Genomic DNA, 22,627 nt, shown 5'->3' with positions numbered 1-22,627 from the left:
TACGATAATTCAATGACAGTTACTGACGAGAAGCACGCAGGGTTTTTCATCATTAAAGCAAAACAAATGACTCTGCATGTAGATATTGCAATTCGTCATTAAAATAAGAAAAAAAAGAAAAGAAAATATGCAAGAAAGAATTAAAGTAAACTTACATACTGACTTAAAAAGTATTTAAAGACAACATTGACATGATTAGATAAAACAAACTCCGAAAAGGAAATAAAAAATTGGGAGATAAAAGTACAACACTTTAAAATATTACTATTTCGTTTGATATCTTTTTAAAGTATAAGATAAAATCATTATGAAAAAAGAGATTATATAAACTCAAGACAGGTTACTTTACAATTTTGTATGATTTTGACACTTTGGTTAAAAGTTTTGAATACAGAAATTAATAAAACAGCAAGAAGTTCTCTTAAATTGTTTTCTCAACATGCAAGAACTATTAATTTCTTTACATTTTTGCTGCTTTTTTGCAAAGAATATTTTTGTGCAAGTTTTATTAATGTTATTTTACCTTTATAGATAAGATAAGATAAAAAATATTTTGAACTTTATGTACTTACATGTGGTTCAACGAATCCTACTCGTTGTGTGATAGGGTCATTTCTGACGACTTCTACTCTACACTCGTCCCCCTTTTCTGTTACAGTGAACCGGATATCATCACGTTTAAGATATACACTTCTTCCTATTTTGACTGTTAATTCCTTAGTATCCATCACAATTTGACAATAAGCACATAGTGAAAGCAGCGACAAAACTGCAAATCGTAAAATTTTCATTTTTACACTGTCATGAATTTCAGTGCTTAGTAATCCATTTTAAACCACATTTACTTGACAGCTTCCATCACTACTTTTTTTCTTTGTTTCACTATATTTTTTTTTTAATTTTCCTCACACAAAATAACTTTCACATTTTAACTTTTTGTTGATTATCTCCTTGTTTAGACACAATCCTCTCTGAGAAAACAAACAAACACCTGCGAAAATAAACAGCTAATATAAATCCATTTTCCAACATTCGTTACGCTTTTCGTTTATAATTATATAGCTAATAAGTACACAAAGGGGACATGCAGAAGAGAAGAGCTAACCGTAAAATCAACAGCTTAAGTAATTTCCACAAAAAAATGTTACTATGACTTTTTTTCGCTGTGCAATGTCAACACATAAATATGAACGCCTTCTAACGAGGAGCACGTTGACTGTTTTGAGTGATTATAGGTGTTTAAGATCATGAAATCTAACAATGCGACTTTAAAAGGGCCATATTTAGTATGGAATTAAAATAAAATAGATTAGGTAAGGTGAGATTACACTTATATAAACAAAGATTTACGTTTTAAGAATTATATACAGTTAGTTTAATCGTCTACTTTCTTACTCTAGGTTTGTGATATATCTTTTTGAGTGTCAGGTTTGGCTTGTTGACTGTAACAAACATTACAATCTATCAAATACCTCACCGTTTTACCTGATAAAGTTCACACCTTGATTTTCAGTTTGCATTTAAAATTTAATTAGATTTTCTTTTTTTCTGTTTCATTGTCCTTTGCGTGAAAAATATTTCAAATTGAAAAATACTTTTGATTGAAAAAAGACTTCTTAAGTTTTTCATGGCTGTAGGCATTGTTTTCGTTTCTATATATACTATTTGTATCTTGAAATGGCCTTTATAAGACGTGTCTAAAAGCTATGCATTCCTTTATACTAAGCGAGTATCAAGATGTTAAAATGAATTGTGACATTAATAGAAAAAAATATTGTGAAGATTGCAGTTAATGAATTATAAACAGATTTACACTACTGACACCTGTACCTTATTTTTACAAGACAATTAGGTGCGTGACAAATGTTAATAGATTTGACATATTAGTCCATCCGATATGTCATTGTTCAGATTAACATAAAAAAGTGTGTAAGTTTCTTTAAAATTGTAAATGAAAGTATTTGCAACATCTGCAGAACAAGATTTGAATCTTAAAAAAATAATTGTCCTAAATATTTTAATTATGTTTTATCATGGATGTAAGTATTTGGTGTTAAATTAAATATTCGTATGAAAGTTTATATACACAATCATAAACTGTCCTGTTGCTATATAAATAGAAACATACTGAAATTATTAGTATAGGTCAAAGATGAGAAACGAATTCACTGACTTTACTTAAACCCAAATCCCCACATATTTACTTTCAAAACAGCTAGATCAAATAAAAGGTACGTAACTTGTTCACATGTTCCCGTTAAAACAAATAACAATTATAACGGTAAACAACGAAAGAATGGGAACATTATAATAATTACAGAAAAATGTACGCACACAAAGGAATCTATTCGGGTATGTAAATAAAATATGATAAAACAAAAAATCCTAAAATCAATTGAGATAATCTGGTAAACCGTTTTCATGTCATGCACCCAATATGCTTAAATAAATATTTAAAGAATTATCGCTAAAATAATTTTTTGAAATTTGATAACCATAAATTTGAAAATAGCGATGATGGTAAATTCGACTGAGCGGAAGACATTGGTTTTAATATATCTTGAATGATAATAGAATTGGTATGTGGGGTGCAAGTATTCAGAGACCAAGTCACGCAAACTGTCAACCCAAAAGCACAGGTGTTCTAATCTAAGTTACACCTGTAGAGAATAGTCAGTGTTTTGTTACTTTCATACCTGCTCATAAGGGAAAAAAATAATTCAATGAACATAAAAGTAAGGTATGCGGACAATATGCAACCGCGATACGAAAATATGACAATAAAATCCATTACTTCATAAAAAGAGCGTAACAAACGGCCAAAGATAGCGATCTTAATATGAGAAAGTTTATTTTACATAACAAACGAATGGATGCTTTAATGATATTCGTAGACGAGTTTCTAACGTTTAATTATGCAAAAAATCAATAAAAACTCGTTTACAATTCATAATATATTATACTCTTAAAATATTTTTAACCACATATAAAGCAATTACATTCCAATAAAATATGGAAGTAAATCAAAGTTATGAAAGAAATACGCTCGTAGCAATGATGCTAGATATTTGTAACTATTATCTTAATCATTTACATTTAATATATTCTCTAATAAAACATTGCTTATTCGTGTTACAGCCAAACTATTCTATCATTAATCTCTTTCAGTCAAACAGGGTCAACACCTATCCACATATAAACCCGCTTATCTTTGTAAACTTGTATATCGTTGTAAAATGACATCATTTGCAGTACATTATTATAAACTTCGCTTATCTACAAGTAAAAGCATTAGAAAGTTTATGTTTTTATTTTATTTAGAAATTAATAAAGTTTTAATAATTACTCACTAAGACGAAATGTCCACATATAAACCCGCTTATCTTTGTAATTGTAAAATGACATCATTTAATTGCAGTACATTATTATAAACTTCGCTTATCTACGAGAAAGCATACAAAGTATATGTGTATTTCATTTATAAATTAGTTAAGTTAATTATTACTTACTGAGACGAAATATGTATATCCTACAGAGTCCTGACACGGGTTTCTCAAATTTAAACTTTTAACTGTAGAAACTTTGTTGTACAACCAAATAAATCATCTTCTTTTCATTCACTGATGTTCCAAAAGTGAAAAGATTTTTTAATCAATTTTACTAAAAATTATTCCAGTGCTTTCAAATGAAAAATATTCGTGTTCAATTAAGACTTAAAGATGATATACATCGTGGGGATGTCGTACGCCCATTTTACGGTTGACTTTCTAAAAATTCAAATGCTTCATTTAATAATATTGATAATACTCCTTCCAATAAGAAATTTCCAATGCACATATTTTATTCGATGTCCATTCAATCAAATCACATACAAGAATTTTCACTTGACAAAATAATGCCCAGTTTGACATCAAAAACGGAATAATTGAATTTGTTTTATTTTAATTTCACAACAAAATTATTCTAACACGAGATATTCACATCAATGGTACAAAATGTATCTAAATCTCTAATCATATTTCTCGCGTGCACCTTTAGAGATTTCTTCTGTTGTGTTTTACCACGTGACCATGCCTATCATAGCCGTCATATAAAACCTTTATTTTTTTCTATTGAGTATTAGACTGTCTTTAATAGCCAGGTAGAAAACATAGTTAAATTAATGATCTCTTATTTTCCCACACCTTTTTACCTATGCAGGTTCATATAACATTCTTGCTGTTTATACATTTTTCACCGCTGTAATTATTCTTCGACAGAAATAACTTTCTATTTGACTATCTAATTAAAATTAATAGCATTGATTAGTCCCTATATGAATCATGTTCTGTATTTGAACATTACCATTGATTATATACATTTTTCATTTTTTAAACCAGTTTCTCTATAAATTGCATGTTTGTCTGTCACATGAGGCATGACAGTTTATGATCTAGAACCCTTGAGACATGCCTTTATAATGAACTTTGCAAACCTCTTTGTAAACATCCAACAGCTATTGTACTTTATTTATTTATCAGCAAATGTTTTATAGTGTTCAAATGTTCCTATTATATGCATATTATGCATATACATACTAAATCACTCGAACTCCTTTCTTTGCAGGTTTAGACATGTGGACTCGTACTTGTACGATTTTTGTGTCTGTTTAAGCTAAGAAATCATATTATAACTGTATGTTCCCTGTGGTCACGATGCCACACAAAACCCACCTCTCGAGAATATTTAGTTTTCTTTCTACGAATATATGTTTTATAGTTCATCTTTGTTCTTCTTGCTCACTTCAGATACCTTAATTGAAATACATTATAATTGTATTGTATTGTATTGTATTGTATTGTATATGTATTGTATTGTATTGTATTATATTATATTATATTGTATTGTATTGTATTGTATTGTATTGTATTGTATTGTGTTGTATTGTGTAACATTGCATTGTACTTTTTTGTATTGCAATGAGCTGCATTATATTGTTTAGTATTGTTTTGTTTTTGCATTATAATGTATAGTATTACTATGTATTGCATTATATTATATTGCAATTATCCTTTTGGTATTGTTTTGTAATCTTAGACAGTATATAGCATTATATAGTAATGTATTGCATTGTATTGTCTAATATCGTATTGTATTGTAATACACTTAACTGTATGACATGACATGACTCATCTCATTTCTCATTTTATCTCATTACATTACATTACATTATATGTTTTTGTATTGACTTGCAGTGTATTGCATCATATTCTAAAGGAATGTGTTATATTGTATCGTTTTGTATCATATCATATAGGACTACACTGTAATCTATTTTATTATATAGGATTAGTCTTTTTGTCCTTTTATTATTACACTTTATTGCATTATATTATTTAGGATTACACTGTATTTGAATTGTATTAAATTGCATCACACTGTATTATAGGGTTATTGCATGAATATTGGGGAATATTGTCCCGAGTAGAACTTTATATTGCACAAGCTTGCGAGTGCAATATATGTTCCACGAGGGACAATATTCCCCAATATTCATGCAATAACCCTTTTATTGTATAGCAATATAATATTTGAAAGTAAAAATCTGTTTAAATTAAGATTTTGTCGTTGATGACGTCATGAATTTTGAAGATTTATTGCACTAGTGCAATATTATAATTTATTGCACGCTAACTTTTGGTTACTTTCTGTGGGGAATATTATATTGCTATACAATAATATGTTTTATTAACCAACTTACTACAATATGTATAGAAATGCCCATGCTTTATAAAAGGAAAATTTCGACATCTGGTCATTATGAACGGAGAAATTGCTACAGCCAGTCATTACGAGATCTCAGTCATGCATTACGAAATCTCGGTCATGCATTACGAAACCACACCCGTGCATTACGAAATCACAGTCATGCATTATGAACAGTTGAAACGGGACATCGATTAAAACAAAATGTCGTTTATTTCTGTAAATAAGTGTGACATTTTTTTATTGTAGTATTGTATTGTATTGTATTGTATTGTATTGGCAATGTATTGTACAAAAACGATGAACAGCAATTGTTACTGGTTAACTTTCAGATCGTTTTTTTTGTACGAGTCATTTAGATTCATTCGAAAACATTATTTTTGACACTGATTACTTTACTGAGATTTATAGAGAAATATATTTTCAAAACGAAACCGTCTACATTGTTTATTTGAATTACATTTTAAAGATCAACTATCAATCTAACTTTATTACCGAACAAGTGATAAGTTTAGATCTTTATGATAGGTATAAGGATTACAAACAGCAGAAGAAAATATATTGACGATTATAGAAGGCAATGTGTAATATATATTTATTGATTGATTGATAATGATTGATTAATTTTGAAGTACTTATACAGATCGTCTTTCCTGTTTACACTTGTAACCAATATGTAACACCAACCGTACGCAACACTTGTACAGATTTACTACATTTTTGTAAACACAATTCGAACAGCTCCATGAACTCCGGTCAATCAATCCAAAAAACTAAACGAAATTTCAGCCAATCTTTTCACCGGCATGGTTTCTGAAGCATCAACAACAGTGAAAAAAGAGAGATATATGATTTTTAGCTGTTGAAAGATGTAGTTTTACTAATTAGTTCTGAGGAGTATCATTCTCTCAATCAGTGCATGATTTATCAGATTAATTTAGGCAATAATACTTGTGTGATTAGATGATTGTTTGTTTTTTGAAATAGCACAAACAAAAAACTAATGCAATACCGTATTTAGGCTATCATTTACCATGTGCTTCGGCATAATGACAAGATATGACTGTTTTTGTAGAAATCGAAGTAAGCGATAACTATTGTTAACACACCTGGTAACCTTTCTCCCTAAAAAATAGAATTCGAATGTGTTTTCGCTGATTGAAGGTAAGTTATCGCCATATTGATTCCGAAAGTAATCTTTATAGTCTGTGAAAAGTTATCACTGTATGATGTCTCAGTAAGATTTTAAACATTTTATGCATAGTTTTAAACAAAGTTGAATATAACCAGTAGTCTTTTCAACAGTTTCAATTTTGGAAAAGAAATCCTGGAACGAAAGATTTGAAATTTTACAGATTTATCTGAAAAGGACGTTCTTTTGTTTATTTCTTATCCCCCTTGAATGCTTGGGGACACATACTAAGAATATCTCTCACATTATAGTCAAAAATTGAAATCTTTTGTCATATTTCATTTCGGCCAGTCTAGTATGATGTGGGATTCTAATCGCCTATTTTGTCTCTTTTTTTGTCCATAGCCCACTTTGCTTATACGTGACAAAAAAAAAAACCACAACCAAAACAGCGTCATGATGAATTATTCTATGCGTCTACGGTCTACGAAACTAAAACTTTCGGACAAAAATGAAGTTTAAGTATTTCAATTTGCAAACACTCCTTCGGGTGTGGGAAATGAATTGTTGCTGCAACCGGTGAAACTGAGTTTGAATATAACTTTTGTATTTTTTCCCTTACTTGAACTTTACATATACATGTATGCCTTTTTTCTTATTACAAGTATATTACAAAAGCCATTGCATGGAGCCGTGTCTACAATGTTCTAGTTTTAGTGATTGTTGTTGTACACCAGTATTCAAGCTATATAGAATTTATTAATTTACTCCTTTCGAAAGTACCTGATGAAAACTATTCCCGATTCAAGTGTTGTGCGCACATAAATCATATCGTATACGCTTTCAAAGTAAACTTAATTTATAGAAATAGTATGATACATGATGTATCGAATGTTTCTTAAAACGTTTATTGTCATCTTCTTCAATTTCCGTTATCACTTATGGTATGTAAACTCTTTCGTAATTACATGTTTAAATATGTTATTGGAATAAAATTAAGTGGGGATACACTTTTATTATACATATATAAATAATACATAACGGATATCTGTAATGTAGCTTTGCTCATTGTTTAAGGTCATACGGTGACCTATACTTTTTCATTTCTGTGTCAATTTTGGGCTCTTGTGGAGAGTTGTCACATTAGCAAACATACCTCATCTTCTTATTTTCATATAGACAGTCTGTAAAATTAAAAAACTGATTCTGGTTAAGAGCAAACAACACGCGCTTTGGAATTATTTTTACAAGGTACTCTAGAGACACAAACAAACATTGGAAAGCAGAATACACGAAGCCGATGATCAAACAAAAATATCCATTTCAAAATTTATAAAAAGAAAAAATGTACCCGCTAATCCACGTAAGACACTTTCATACGAATAATAACATTTTCCCGGTTGCTGCTGCATATTAGTTAATCAGTGAATGTTTCCTTTTCAAAACGAAACAAAAACACAAAACACATAAAATACCTTGCAATTGCTCTATCCTTACATGGACAGTAGAACATTACTGAACTATTTTATCAATTTTAAGCCATTTTAGTGATTTTACTAAATGATTATTAAATTTGGAATTCTTTTTAAAAACGTTCTCTATTCACTAACAGTATAGTATGCATACACCTATCAGTTCGCTGTACATGTCCAATATTTATAACAGATTAATGAGAGCAATATAAATTCTAGGTGCTTCACTTCTGTCTTTAAAAAAAATATACTGTGATTCAACAAGTCAGTCAAAAATCATTGTTTTTGATACCAATCAATTCAAATTATTTTTATGCAAATGCAGAAGAGAGGAAAATTATCGAAACATCTTTGATCGACTAACCAATATCTTTTTATGAGTCTCTTATATATAGTTCACTCCCTGTTTTCAATTTGTTTCAAGTTTACTTTTCTATAATTTTCCTGTTAGTAATTGTTGTGAGGACAATTTTTATGTCCTTACTTTAGTGTGGTTTTCGATAATTACAAAGTATCTTATAACCTTTCTCATTAACAGAATAAAACATAAGAAGAATGTACTTATGGTAGATAAATCGGCACTACACCTTCTTGGCAAAGCCATCATAGTATACAGGAAACATCTGTGTAGAAATGATGATTGTTCATATATATTTTTCTTACTAATGTGGTATGGACAAGATCATTAAAAAACGAGGTAAAGAGCAGGTGAGAGAGATAATAATCACTTAATTGTTCTATTATGTTGTAATTATTTTCCTGGTCATAACCTATGTATTATATGCCATTCTGTCTGATAGCTAATCCTTCAAAATATGTATACATCAAAAAGTACAAATATATAACATTCCGGTAGGTCAAGTTTACATGTGTAGTCTGGAAAATTAGTACGTTTTTTTGTGTGTAATGTTATAGGGTTTTGGTCATGCATGTAGGTCGACCTTTAAGATTAATTCATTGAGTTCAAAAAGTATCACTAAGTTATAATTTATTTCAGCATTCACTCTTGGCTATTTCATGGTGGCCAGTTTTGATGATGGTAGAAGTCGAGAGAGTGTCTAAAGAGAACAACAAACCTTCGAAATGAAAAATGACAATACTATTTAAATAGTTTATTGATTTACTTTGGTGTTTAATGAAACTTCCAACACAATGGCTTTTTTCGTGGCGGCCAGATTTATTGGTGGAGGCAGCCACCGGAGTGCCTACTGAGAACAACATACAATGTACCTTCAAAAGGATAATTGGTAAAACTAGTCAAATAGTTTAATGATTGATTTAAGTGTTAAACGCTACTTTCAACACAAAGGCTTTAACATTGCAGCCAGTTTTAATTGGTGGTGGAAGTCATGAGAGTGCCTGGAGAGAACAACATACCTTCGAAAGGAAAACTGGCAATACTATTCAAATGATTTATTGATTGATTTTAGTGTTAAACGCAACTTTCGACACAACCGACCTTCGGTAGGACAACTGACAATCCAAGAAAACTAAGATTTTAGTCGAATATACATCTAGTCAAATGGAGTTCAGCAGCTAACACACCTTGCCTTTGCGGGATTCGAACTCCCAAACTCAATGTTGACAGGCTAGTAGACCACTGTAGATGAAGTACTAACATCACAAGATCGATCGAAGCCTCTAGATCACTACATGCATGTAAGCAAGTAAAAATACCTCAAATACTAAATTGCCATCCAATTGTTGCGAATTAAGACTTTTTTTGTAAGTGTTCGTTGTGTTCAATGCTGACAGGCTAATAGACCATTGTGTAGATGATAAAATTGAAAATTAACATTGGTAATGTGTCAAAGAGACAACAACCCGACCAAAGAGCAGACAACATCCGAAGGCCACCAAAAGGTCTTCACTGTAGCGAGAAACACCCGGAGGTGGGCTTCAGCTGGACCCTAAACAAAAATATATATTAGATCAGTGATAATGGACGTCACTTACATCACAATTTCGAACGAAGCATGTCGGTCACTACATGGATGCAAGCAAGTACAAATAGAATCATATTCAAAACAGTGTGGCTGTGGCCATTGATTGACGACCTAAATTATCCCATTGACTGGGACATATTAGGTGCACGTTTGTCTGTAACGACCACTGCTCACTACTTACTTATTATAGAATCTAAACTGTGGGGTCACCAAAGGATCTTAACGCCTTTAATATTAAAATAATTCGAAAAATTAATCAGGAATAACATTATGTTTTGATTTATATTATTGATATAAATCATAACATCGTGTTATTCCTGATTATTTTTTCTAATTACTTTATTTAGGTGTTGAGAACCTTTTGTGACCCCACAGTTTAAGTGTCTTTTACAAGTAATTAGTTAGTAGTGTTCGTTACAGACAAACGTTCACATAATCTGTCCCAGTCAATGACCACAGCCACACTGTTTTGAATATGATTCTATCTCAAATACTATATTGCCGTCTAATTGTTGCAAATCAAGCCCTTTTTGTAAGTGACAATTGTTATTAAAGCACACGCATAACGGCTTATTCTAAAGAACTTGTGATAAGCGCCTTATAAAAATAAAGAGATGTAGTAAAATTGCCTCTATTTTGGTATGAGGGTATCTGTGTCATTGATGCCAATTGTGTATGCATTGAGTTTAATTTTCATTTTATTGAGAAATATTATTGCGCAGTAATAATATGCACTGACAGTTATCACAATATTATTTGTTTATTTTTAAAGCGAAATCAAGACTTGGCTGTCCATTACGCAATAACTCTGTTAAAGGTAAACGCTGGTGTTCCATGATATGTGACAGCTAACGGCTCGCCCCTCTATTTACAGCTTAGGCATAGAATGTTCCGGATCTGTCACTTATATAACATAGGTCCTCAGACCATAGGTCAAGTGTTTCAACCATTTGTGCACGATATTAAAGCTTATAAAACATTCGAAACAATAATCGTTGTATGATATCGTTATACAAGAGAGGCGAAAGATACAAAAATGAAAAAAAAAAATGAAAAAAAAAACCGACAACGTCCTAGCTAAAATTGAAAAAAAACCAGACAAACAAAAGTTTACACACAAAACACAACATAGAAAACCAAAGACTCGGCAACAAGATAGCAATTTGTCTAGTTACATTTCTCCATATTTGAAATTGGAAAATCTTAATTTTGAATTAACTTGGATTTTAGTACATGTGTATCTTCCAAACTATAAAACATATCATTAGAACATATGCAAGTAATACAAATTAATGATATTTTATATAACGAAGGTGATTCTGAAGGTTGTGTAATGATGCTTTCGCGTCTAGTCATTTCAGAATAATTATGATTTTATCATATTTTTGTTTGTAACTTCTTACTTTGGGTAATGATTTGGAAAGTTCTTTCAAAAGTTGCTTGAGTTCTTAGATCCAAACATCGTTTGACATGTTGCAATGAAGCTTGCTGCAATCAGAAAAAAACATTGATGTTAATCTCTTGGTGGTACATCCGTCAAAATATGTAATTTGTAACAAAGAAAAAATATCTCATATATCTATGTTTCTTTTTAAGAAAAACATTGCATATTACTATGACGTAAGACAAAGTCATGGCTGTCTGATGCCTTTCTTCTTCTTGAGTAATCTGTCTACAGAATGAACATGCAGAGAAATGGAAATACCATTAGGAACTTTTTTCTTGTCTTTTTAGCAGTGTTCTTTTTAGATCAATCCTTCCCACCCATGTATTACATTGCTAAAGATCGTCCCCTATTAGAAAGTCAGATAGACAAAGATTGTTCCTATTAGAAAGTCACAGTTAACGTCCTTTTGTCTGTATGTTTTTAATTGTTCAGATAACACCACGGTCAATTCTACAAATAGCGACGGCATTTGATAAAAGAAAAAAACGAACACCGAAAGTGCTACTTTTTAAAGCAGGTAAAGAATTTGCATTTATCAGCAACATACATTGGTATAACAGTGACACACATTCGTGCACAATGCCAGACACTACTGGTGCACCTATATATACTGATAACATGCGTATGCACATGCATTTTGCTAATTATTTGTTAATTTTAAAAGCAAACATCTGCCATTTTAGATAGGGTTTAGTTGTATCTGCTTTGACTGTGTCTGTGTTGGTAGGTGATATGGTATTGTTTTGTCTCAAATGTCAGGTTTAACAACAACAAAAAATAAAACCAGAAGAATTTAGAAAAGTTTTTATTTAATCGTGTAGTGTTAACACTATCACAGAAATCAGCCAATTCTAGACTACACATGACAATAAAACATACATTTCCTTAAATAAAACAAAACAAAAAGCTTCGTCTTCCAATAAAAGATATGATAAGCAGGTGGGGCTAGATGAAAATGTTTCACGATATTTGTTATGGCCTCAGATCACAATTAATTCCCTTTGTTCGTGGTCTAGGAATATAGTTCCCAATTATTATATAGGGTATTTCTTCCCAAGTAATCTGTCTACTATTTTCTTTGAAATGTTTACTATTTAAGTGGTCCTATCAGTTGCATATATATTGAAATAAGTAAAACATGTGGAAAAAAAATATTGTTGAAAGTGAAAGTAGTGATTTGGCCAAACTGAAAGTAGGGTAGAAATTAGCCTTCGTCATTTTTTCAAGATTCAAATACTACCATTGGCATGCTAATAGGGCCCTCAAAAGAAAAAGCACTGATGGATTGTCCTGGGAGAAGCATATTTTATTAGAATAATAATGGTCTATAAGCAGTTAAATTTATTTCATGTTTGTGGCGGTGCAAATTTTTTAATTCACTTTGACTTTAAATAAAAAATGCATTGTAGCCATGGGGAAGAATAATTGTGTTCTGAGGCCTTATAACAGATAATTAAGTTTGTTGGGTTTTTTTTGTGTTTGTTTTCTTTTATATAATGTTTTTTCATGTTTTTAAATATAGTTATGATGTATCCATTTCTAATGTAACCGAGCAGAAATTGTTACAATTGAGCTGGTAGTTTACACGTCGACGATAAATGAGGGGGTGATAAGGGGATGTTCATTTCCCAAACCAGGCTTTTTTGTAATTTTTCACAAATCCCAATTGTTCGCTCCTATATCCCACATCTAGACTTTTTATCCACTGTTGTTTACCTCGTTTATACTGAATTTCCCCTCTATTACGTTATGGAAAGTAAAAAGTACCGAATCTGCGCCATTTGAAGCGCATTTCAACTCCAGGAACTAGTTTTTCCGTTCATATAGGGAACTTGACGTAGCGGACGAATCGGAACTAAAACATCTTTGAGCTTGTTCTGAATTTACTTCGTGGGCAACGTTCAGATCCAAAAGTGTGTTAAGAAAAAAACGCAAAATCAGTTTAAAAAAATCCTTAAATAGATCAAGTACTCATTAAACATCTATATATCTTTATTTTATGCAACGTGTCGGTTTACCGAATATGCATTTACTATACCTGATAACCTCAAATCCAAGTTTGGTTTCACCTATACCTTAAAATACATAATAAAAAGGTTTGATTAATTTTAATCAAACAGTCACTGTTCCTCCTAACTTTTAATCATGTTGATACAATATCTGAAGTGACATATCAAATTATGCAAAGTATTTTTTTCGTTAAACTTGAATATCATTAGTATTTCATTAATGAAATTAATTACATAATGATCTTAAGTATATGTTTGAGAGATTTACTTTCAAAACCAAAACAAACAAAGAGGCGTTGGAATAATTCTATCAAGAGGATTAACTAACGTTTTCTGTTTGTTTCTTTAAGTTGACATTGCGATCGTTGTGGTGGGTCTTCCTTTAGATGTCCGTCCAGGTATTTAACTACAACTTAATCAGTGGAACGAAAATCTTTTACTATTTACAAACAATTAGTTAAAAAGGTGTTTGGTGTCAAACGGTTACGTCTAAAATGTGTGATAAGTCTCTTCATAACGTTACAACACGCACTTATTCTCATTCATAATAATCACGAAGTTTAATAGCATTCCACTAAGTCTTAGGGTTAATTATATAATATAAAAACTGCGTCATAATTGATTTATGAATAAGATAAACCGAAAAAATATAGAATATGCCAACAAAATTCTTTTGAAATATTTATTATGTCTGTTTGTATACGTGAGTTCTTAATCCTAAACCATCTTTTAGTTCAGAATATGTTTTCTATTTGCCTTTTAATTATACTTTAATGAAACAATCAGAAGTCATACAAAAAGTCAGATTTATTATAGATAAAATAAGAATCATATGCAGCACCTTAAATATAGGTGCTTGTTGAAGAAAGTAATCGGGAAAGGATTTTTGGCACAGTTTAGAATGTATTGACAATATTTCTAGCATTTATTTATTTTACAAACGACGTCTCTTGATCGCATCGAGGATCTCACTCATATACTTATACATCGTTATGATATCAATGATATCAAACCAATTTGAACAAACCGATCTTGTTATTTTTCTTCATCAGTTTTTGAAGGTAACTACTATAACATGATAACACATAGTTATAGTTTTCTCTTGTTTTTTCTTTGTTTAGCAGTTGTTTTTAAGGTAACTACCATAACACATAGTTATAGTAGTCTCTTGTTTTTTCTTTCTTTATCAGTTTTTTTAAGGTAACTACCATAACATATAGTTATAGTTGTCTCTTGTTTTTTTCTTTCTTTATCAGTTTTTTTAAGGTAACTACCATAACACTAGTTATAGTAGTCTCAGTCTTCTTGTAATATATCTTCAGATTCAACCATTTATTTTTCTTTTAAGTGAAAACAAAATATATGCATTTGCACAACCACAAAACTTGAAAATAAGCTAGGTGACATGTACTTTTAATATGATTTAGGGAATATTAAAACTGATATAAACTGCCTTTTAACAAAGTGTATTAAGAATGTACCATTTGTTATACATATTCTTATACCACTTCAACATGTATGATATAACAACACGAACTTTCTGTCAAAACGAATTTAAAAACATCCCACCAGCTGATAAAATGGAGACATATATACCTTAATAACGATGAGTGATATGAACTCAATCCAAGCAACGTAAATATTAGTTTGACTCTTTGTCAAGTGAATGTAATGCATCAAACCAGTGAAGACCTTAGGAGTGATTTCGTCGATTAAGATAGACAACCACAAGACAATTAATAGTTTCGGGATTATAGGAGGTGGAGATAGCTGCATAATTCACCCCTATAACACAGGAATTAAAAGATTAAGTTTCGTTTTATTTGATTTAGTGCACAAGATATATGGGTTATTTAGGGAATCGGTACTGTAATATACATACAATTAATCAAAATATGATTCATTTGACAATTGTAATATCTTTTGAGTCGGGAGAGAAAAAAACTGCGATCCTTTTCCTAATGGTAAAACGAGATCCCCTATGTTTTAATTATTTATAAACAAATTCCATACGTTCCGTTTCATCCTTGAAATGAATACACTACAGAATTGTCTTTCTCAAATGCTGAAAGAAACAAATAAATAAATGTTTAATATTTGAATCTTTAAATCAATTCAGTTTTCATCCATTTATATTTGTTTCTGGAATGTCGTCTTATAATTTAGTTACATCTTTTATTTTTCTCTACTTATAAATGTTCTTTTACAAAAGAGCCGGGTTTTATTCCATTGGTTGCATGGAATGAGTCTCTGATTTAACGAAGAGTTAATATAAGTCTTGCTCCCTAGATTTATTATTTAACTGTTACTTTATTAGTACATTATCAATTGTTTCCTACTTCTTTAAGACGGTAAAAAATATAATAAATCCAATATTTATGTGGTATACAAATTGGTTCGTCAATCAGGACGGACGAGAAATTGGACTGTCAATGGAAATATGTGGTATGTTAGAAAATACCAGCAACTTATCGGTAAAGCAGGCCACATACAGGTCCCGCAACCCGTTGTTGTAAGTTTTGGTACGCACACGAAGAATCCGAGTTAACGTCCCAATCTGACAGGACGTAACTGCTTATCTTATACATCCCAACTCGCAGTCAAACGGACGCGTATCTTTCATATATAGACATGATTACTTATTAAGTACATGTGATCATACTTCTGTACGCCAGTATATCCTTGAGATTTAAATATTTCATATTATAGAATAATGGGGGTAGGTTAAATTAAAAATGATAGATCATTCAATAACTTTAGTTTCAGAAAAAAAATGGTTTCTGTTACGATTTGCGCGCGTATAGACATGAAAAACAATCGTCTAACAAGTTTTCATTGTAACTTAACACAGTTGGTGTCTATCTGGAATGTCGTGTCATAATATTTTGACTGATGGTTGTAGCTTCTAGGTCAGAAAAGTATTTCGATACTTTTCCAATATAAATGCATAATAAACTTCACCAAATGGTGTAATGACTGGATATATAGACTAAGTAAAATTTTCGACGTTAATTAAACTTCTTTCAATACCAGTGTCTGAGTATAAAATTGATGAATCAGAGATATGTCAAAGAGTGACTCGTCCTTTTTATTAAAAAATTTTCATCGGAAGGTTCCAAGGCTTGTTGATAAATATTCTGTTCCAACTTCACAAGTAATACACTAACGGGCTCGTATGATATAGTCAGTATCAAAAACAAAACTACCTATTATTCTATATATAGTATTCTTTTATTTGTCTTGATAACTATTAAGTTTACTGTTTAGTCTGTTTTTGGTTTTATCCATTTGACGTGGCTCTGTACTTATACATCCCGTCACTGTTAAATAATATTTTTTGTATTCCTATCTTTCATTTTTGCTAATGTGCTATGTCTATATGCCTTTTTGTGCTTCTATGTTACATATGACGTGGCTCTGTACTTATACATCTCGCCATTGTGTTATTGTTTTATGATGATTTTTGTGTATTCTTATCTTTCATTTTTGCTGACATGCTTTTGTCTATATGCCTTTTTGTGTTACTTTGTGAATATGACGTGGCTCTGTACTAATACATCCCGTCATTGTGTTATTGTGCCTTGGTAAATGTTTATTTACATAATTATTTTTTTGTTTTATAGTAATTAAGATTATAACACAATGTTGACTGTGGTACCCCTATTTTAAATATTTTTACCTATTGTGTCAGTTTGTTTTAATCGCATATCGTTGTAAAAATAATGGAATTTAATGCGGATGTCATACAAGTGAGAGATTTAGCTAGCTATAAAACCAGGTTTAATCCACCATTTTCTACTGTACCAAGTCAGGAATATGACAGTTGTTGTCCATACGTTTGATGTGTTTGAGCTTTTGATTTTGTCATTTGATTAGGGACTTTCCGTTTTGAATTTTCCTCGGTGTTAATTTTTTATGTAATTTTACTATTTTCAATAAAAAGGGGGATCATTGATTCGTGATCTTCATTGAAGGTTTATGCCATCTTGTAAAACGAGTAAACAATTTGTTTATTTAAAAAAAATATATATCATAAATTGTACGCGTATTTTATTTTTCAACTCTACACAAAACATATGAATACAGGAAGCATATATATGATATGTTTATAACCAATTGAGAACAACACGTTTAAAAATGTCTTGCGTCCGAAGCGCTTTTCTGGATTTACCTTCATCAGGAACGCTCAAATATGGCAAGCCGTTTTACTATTTTTTCGAATTTCAAGATACCTCCTTTAATATATAAGATATCTTATATAATTTCATTTTTATAAGATATCTCATATATTATATAAGATATCTTTAATGTTATATGAGATATCTTAAATGTTATATGCGATATCTTTAATGTTATATAAGATATCTTTTATGTTATATAAGATGAATCATAAAGTTTATATAATACCTTATATACTTTATAAGATATCTTCTAAAGTTTATAAGATATCTTATAAACAATTTTTATATAAGATATCTTATATAATCTTAAATAGTTTATAATATATCTTATATAATTTATAAGATATCTAATATAGTTTATAAGATATCTCATACAGTTTATAAGATATCTTACATAGTTTATGAGATATCTTATAAAGACAATTATATAAGATATCTGATAAATTATATGAGATATCTTATAAACTATATAAGATATCATATAAACTTTATAAGATATCTTATAAACTTTAGGAGATATCTTATAAACTTTATGAGATATCATATTAGCTATATAAGATATCTTATAAACTTTATGAGATATCTTATAAACTTTATGAGATATCTTATAAACTTTATGAGATATCTTATAAACTTTATGAGATATCTTATAAACTAAATAAGTTATCTCCTATACGATATAAGATATCTCCTATAATATATAAGATATCTCCTATACGATATAAGATATCTCCTATAATATATAAGATATCTCCTATAATATATAAGATATACTCTAAAATATATAATATATCTCCTATAATATATAAGATATCTCCTATAATATATACGATATATCCTATAATATATAAGATATCTTATATAATTTCATTTTTATGAGATATCTTATATATTATATGAGATATCTTATATATTATATACGATATCTTTAATGTTATATAAGATATCTCCTAAAATTTATAAGATATCTTATATACTTTATACGATATCTTCCAAAGTTTATAAGATATCTTATAAAGTATATGAGATATCTTATAAACAATTTTTATATAAGATATCTTATATAATGTATAAGATACCTTATGTAGTTTATAAGATATCTTATGTAGTTTATAAGATATCTTATATAGTTAATAATATATCTCGTATAGTTTTTAGGATATCTTATATAGTTTATAAGATATCTCATATAGTTTATGAGATATCTTATAAAGACAATTATATAAGATATCTGATAAATTATATGAGATACCTTATAAACTATATACGATATCTTCTAAACCATATAAGATATCTTATTAACTATATGAGATATCTGATAAACTATATATGATATCTTATAAACTATATAAGATATCTTATGAACTATATAAGATATCTTATAAAGTTTATGAGATAACTTGAAGTAAGAAGAAATAGCAAAATGGTTAGCTATACTCAAAGCCAAACATTTTATAAGGAATGTGCGACAGAAAAGGAAACAAATATTGAAATAGAAAATCATAGAAGATAAGGAAAAAGTGATGATTTTATAATCATCGTGATTGTTATCTTGCAAAAGGTGACGAAAGTGTGATAACATTTTCGAGATATTGTTCTGAAAATAAATGGCTTACAGTCAAACCACAACATCTTAAAATTAAATAGAAATCTCTAAATGTAACCGAATTTAAATTTTAACCATTAAAATTTTAATTTAACCGTGTCTAAGTTTGTTAAACGTGTAGGATTGCAGTGTCAGCGTACGGTGAAGGTATGTGAACTTATTTTAAAAACAACATAAATAAAAATTAAACCATTGGATGCTTTATTGGTTCAAATCAAATTACTGTTATTCAAATGAAGAGGCGTTTAAGAAATCTAGGAACATATAATTACGTTGACTGCATATCCCATTATTTGTTAATTGAAAACGTTACAATAATGTCCAGTCAATCTCAGGTCATGTGTTTTCTTTTATGGTGAAATTAGATTACTATAATGATATTTATAAATGTAAGCATTTTAAAACTGCAATGTTGCACATATATATTTAGTGTTCCTTGGAATGATTCATTAATGTTTGTTCCACGCCGAGCTGTAAATGTAACACGCAAATTCAAGACGATAATTATAATGTCATACGGATATACAATGGAACAGGAGGATCTTATATCTGCTATATCAGAATGTAGCAGTCCACAGGAATACATGCCAGTCTTCCTAGACATATTTTTCCGATTCCAAGTCGATTAGTCTTTTTGACTTGTTATGTGTTATTGATGTATGAAGCAGACAACTAGTAACGTGAAGTCTTTGGCTGATCCCTCCCTTCGAAAAATGTCACCAATCGTGATGGTATTACTTGATTGTAAGTCCTAGGTTGAAAGTATATCATATCCTTAGAAAAATCACAAATGACGATATCACAAATGAAACTGTACAAGAATATTCTTTTATAGCTTCGTACTTGCTTAAAGGCAGTGTCTATATTCGTCATCTCAGCTTATCACCAGCTGTCATCATGCGAGATGAGACTATCATCAGTTTCATGCGTTCCAGCTAGCAATTTGTATTAACTTTTGTAGTATTTGACACTCATGTACTAACTATTGATTCGTATACACTTTCTCGTAAAATCTTGATTCCATAAAAGCATGGCAAATCCTACTACACCACCTCTAACCGCCTTTACCACTTGGCTAACTATGCTATACAGTATACCTCATCAGTTAACGCCTTTCCTCGTCGGCTTCATCGTTGTAACAATTCATGATGCATGATTGCATTTAGTGATAGTGCATTACAAATTAGCTGTTTTTCCGAACTCCGAAACAGCGGTTACGTCCTCTTTACTACGCTAGTTTAGCGAAGCAACGTCACCACTGTCTCGGAGTTTGGCTGTTTTCGTCAGTCGTGTGAAGGATGACAACACTTACTGTGCAGACATTTTCTATTAAATAACCTCTGGTTTAATAAAACTACCACCAAAAACATAATATTTTCTCAATGAGATCTGAAAATATGCGGTCGAAACGTTTGTGCTTCCGTCAGTTGACTTTGAATCTATGCTTCTGTAAACATATATAACTCGATCTACATCAATTTTGATTTCTTTGGTACATTAAAACCCATATCGATATCTTATAAAGACTTTAATCGTGTATCATTAAAAGGGTAGAAAACATGACATGTTTTTTTTTTCATCCAATCATTTTTCAACCTTGACTATTACGAAACCTTAAAAGAGTGAATGAAAAACCAAGTGTGAGACGAAATTGAGTTCATGGAGTATTACAAATGTCGAATATAAAACTAATAATGTTGGAGACTGATATAAAACAAATACCTTTCATTAAAAATCATATAGATTTTATAAACCAACATCAAAGAGTAACACAGAAAGACAATTATTAAAAATACCATAACATCTTTGATGTTTCACACACAAATGATATGTAGACAGAAAAATAAACATCTCCAACTTAGTTGGTTTCTGTCTTAATGTTTGTTTTATTAGAAATATGTACTTGTAAGTGCAGACATTAAATTCTCAAATCAATTATATATGACAACGAAATTGTAAGCCCTTGAAAAAGTTTTATTGCAAAGTCAGAAAGCGAAGTGTTATGCTATACAAGAATATACTATTTTAATGCATCAAAAGCCTCTATTTATAACATGTATTGTTACGTCAAGAAGAATTTGCATCAATTAATGTAAGGGTCGTGTTGACTGTGTAAATGACCTTGTAGTATTTTGAAAAGAATAATTGCATGTATATTGAACATATTGTTAGACAGTAACAACTTTATCGTTGGTAAAAAGCACCAATGAATTAAGATCGATGTAGATATCAATTTAAGATCTCAATACATAAATATGTTTGTAAAAGCAATTGCCACACAAGTGGAAGAATTTGCTAGCTGTTAAACCCGGTTTAAATCTATACCAAGTCAAGAATGTGACGATTTTCAATTCGTTCCCTTAAGAGTTTGGTTTTGTCAGGTTTTATGGAATTCCCCCCTCTTTAGTTTACCATCGAATTCGGTTTATTTGATAATGCCTTGCATTAACCAATTGGTATAAACTATAAAGAGGTTTATCTTAGCGAAGTTTGTAAATTTGCGATTTCTATGTCAAAACCGGTTTGCGTGTTTTTATTTTAATTTTTTTCTTATTCCCAATTTTGATCTTCCATTATGAAAATGAGGGGTTTTTTTGCGATTCAACCAGTACAAACAATTCACCGTTTTTCTTAATGCAAAATAAAATAAATCCATAAAGTTTAGAGGGCAAAATATAACATAAAATCTTTGATTGAAAAAATAATATGACTAGAAAATAACAATGTACAGAAAGAACGATCACAAAAAAAACCCACCAAATAAACAAAAATGTTTACTTTATTGCTTGAGACAGGTACCTTTCAAAACATGCGGTTGAATTGACCGGTTAACTAGCAGTACAATAATCAAGGGTCAACACTATATCAAAACAAACGATAAATCCGTTATCCCGATGGATATTTGGCACACATATGGTCCTCATACTTATAAACTGTTTAACCGCAGAATTTGCGTTTACCTTCTTTATACTTTTATTTATAGTTACGACGAGTGATTGATCGACGGAAACAACCTATGTATTTATTACAATAGATATCACTGATATGATAAAGACATTGTTTGGGAAAGTATACCCTTTATCATAAAA

General features: G+C 30.2%; 1 protein-coding gene across 1 annotated transcript in view; it reads right to left on the bottom strand.

Moving 5' to 3' along the window:
• Window positions 1-4,424, bottom strand: part of LOC139489013 (FRAS1-related extracellular matrix protein 1-like) — a 41,167-nt gene extending 36,743 nt beyond the window's left edge. Inside the window, exons 1-2 of the mRNA XM_071275053.1 lie at window positions 3,510-4,424; window positions 573-991 (exon numbers count right to left, since the gene is read on the bottom strand). Of these exons, the coding sequence (XP_071131154.1) occupies window positions 573-791 (219 nt within the window). The 5' untranslated portion in view covers window positions 792-991; window positions 3,510-4,424. The remainder of the gene's footprint in view (window positions 1-572; window positions 992-3,509) is intronic.
• Window positions 4,425-22,627: the final 18,203 nt, after the last annotated feature.

The sequence above is a fragment of the Mytilus edulis genome, chromosome 1, assembly GCF_963676685.1.
Source record: "Mytilus edulis chromosome 1, xbMytEdul2.2, whole genome shotgun sequence".
NCBI lineage: Eukaryota > Metazoa > Mollusca > Bivalvia > Mytilida > Mytilidae > Mytilus > Mytilus edulis.
The sequence above is the reverse complement of the archived record's forward strand: the minus strand, read 5'-3'. Positions and strand labels throughout refer to the sequence as shown.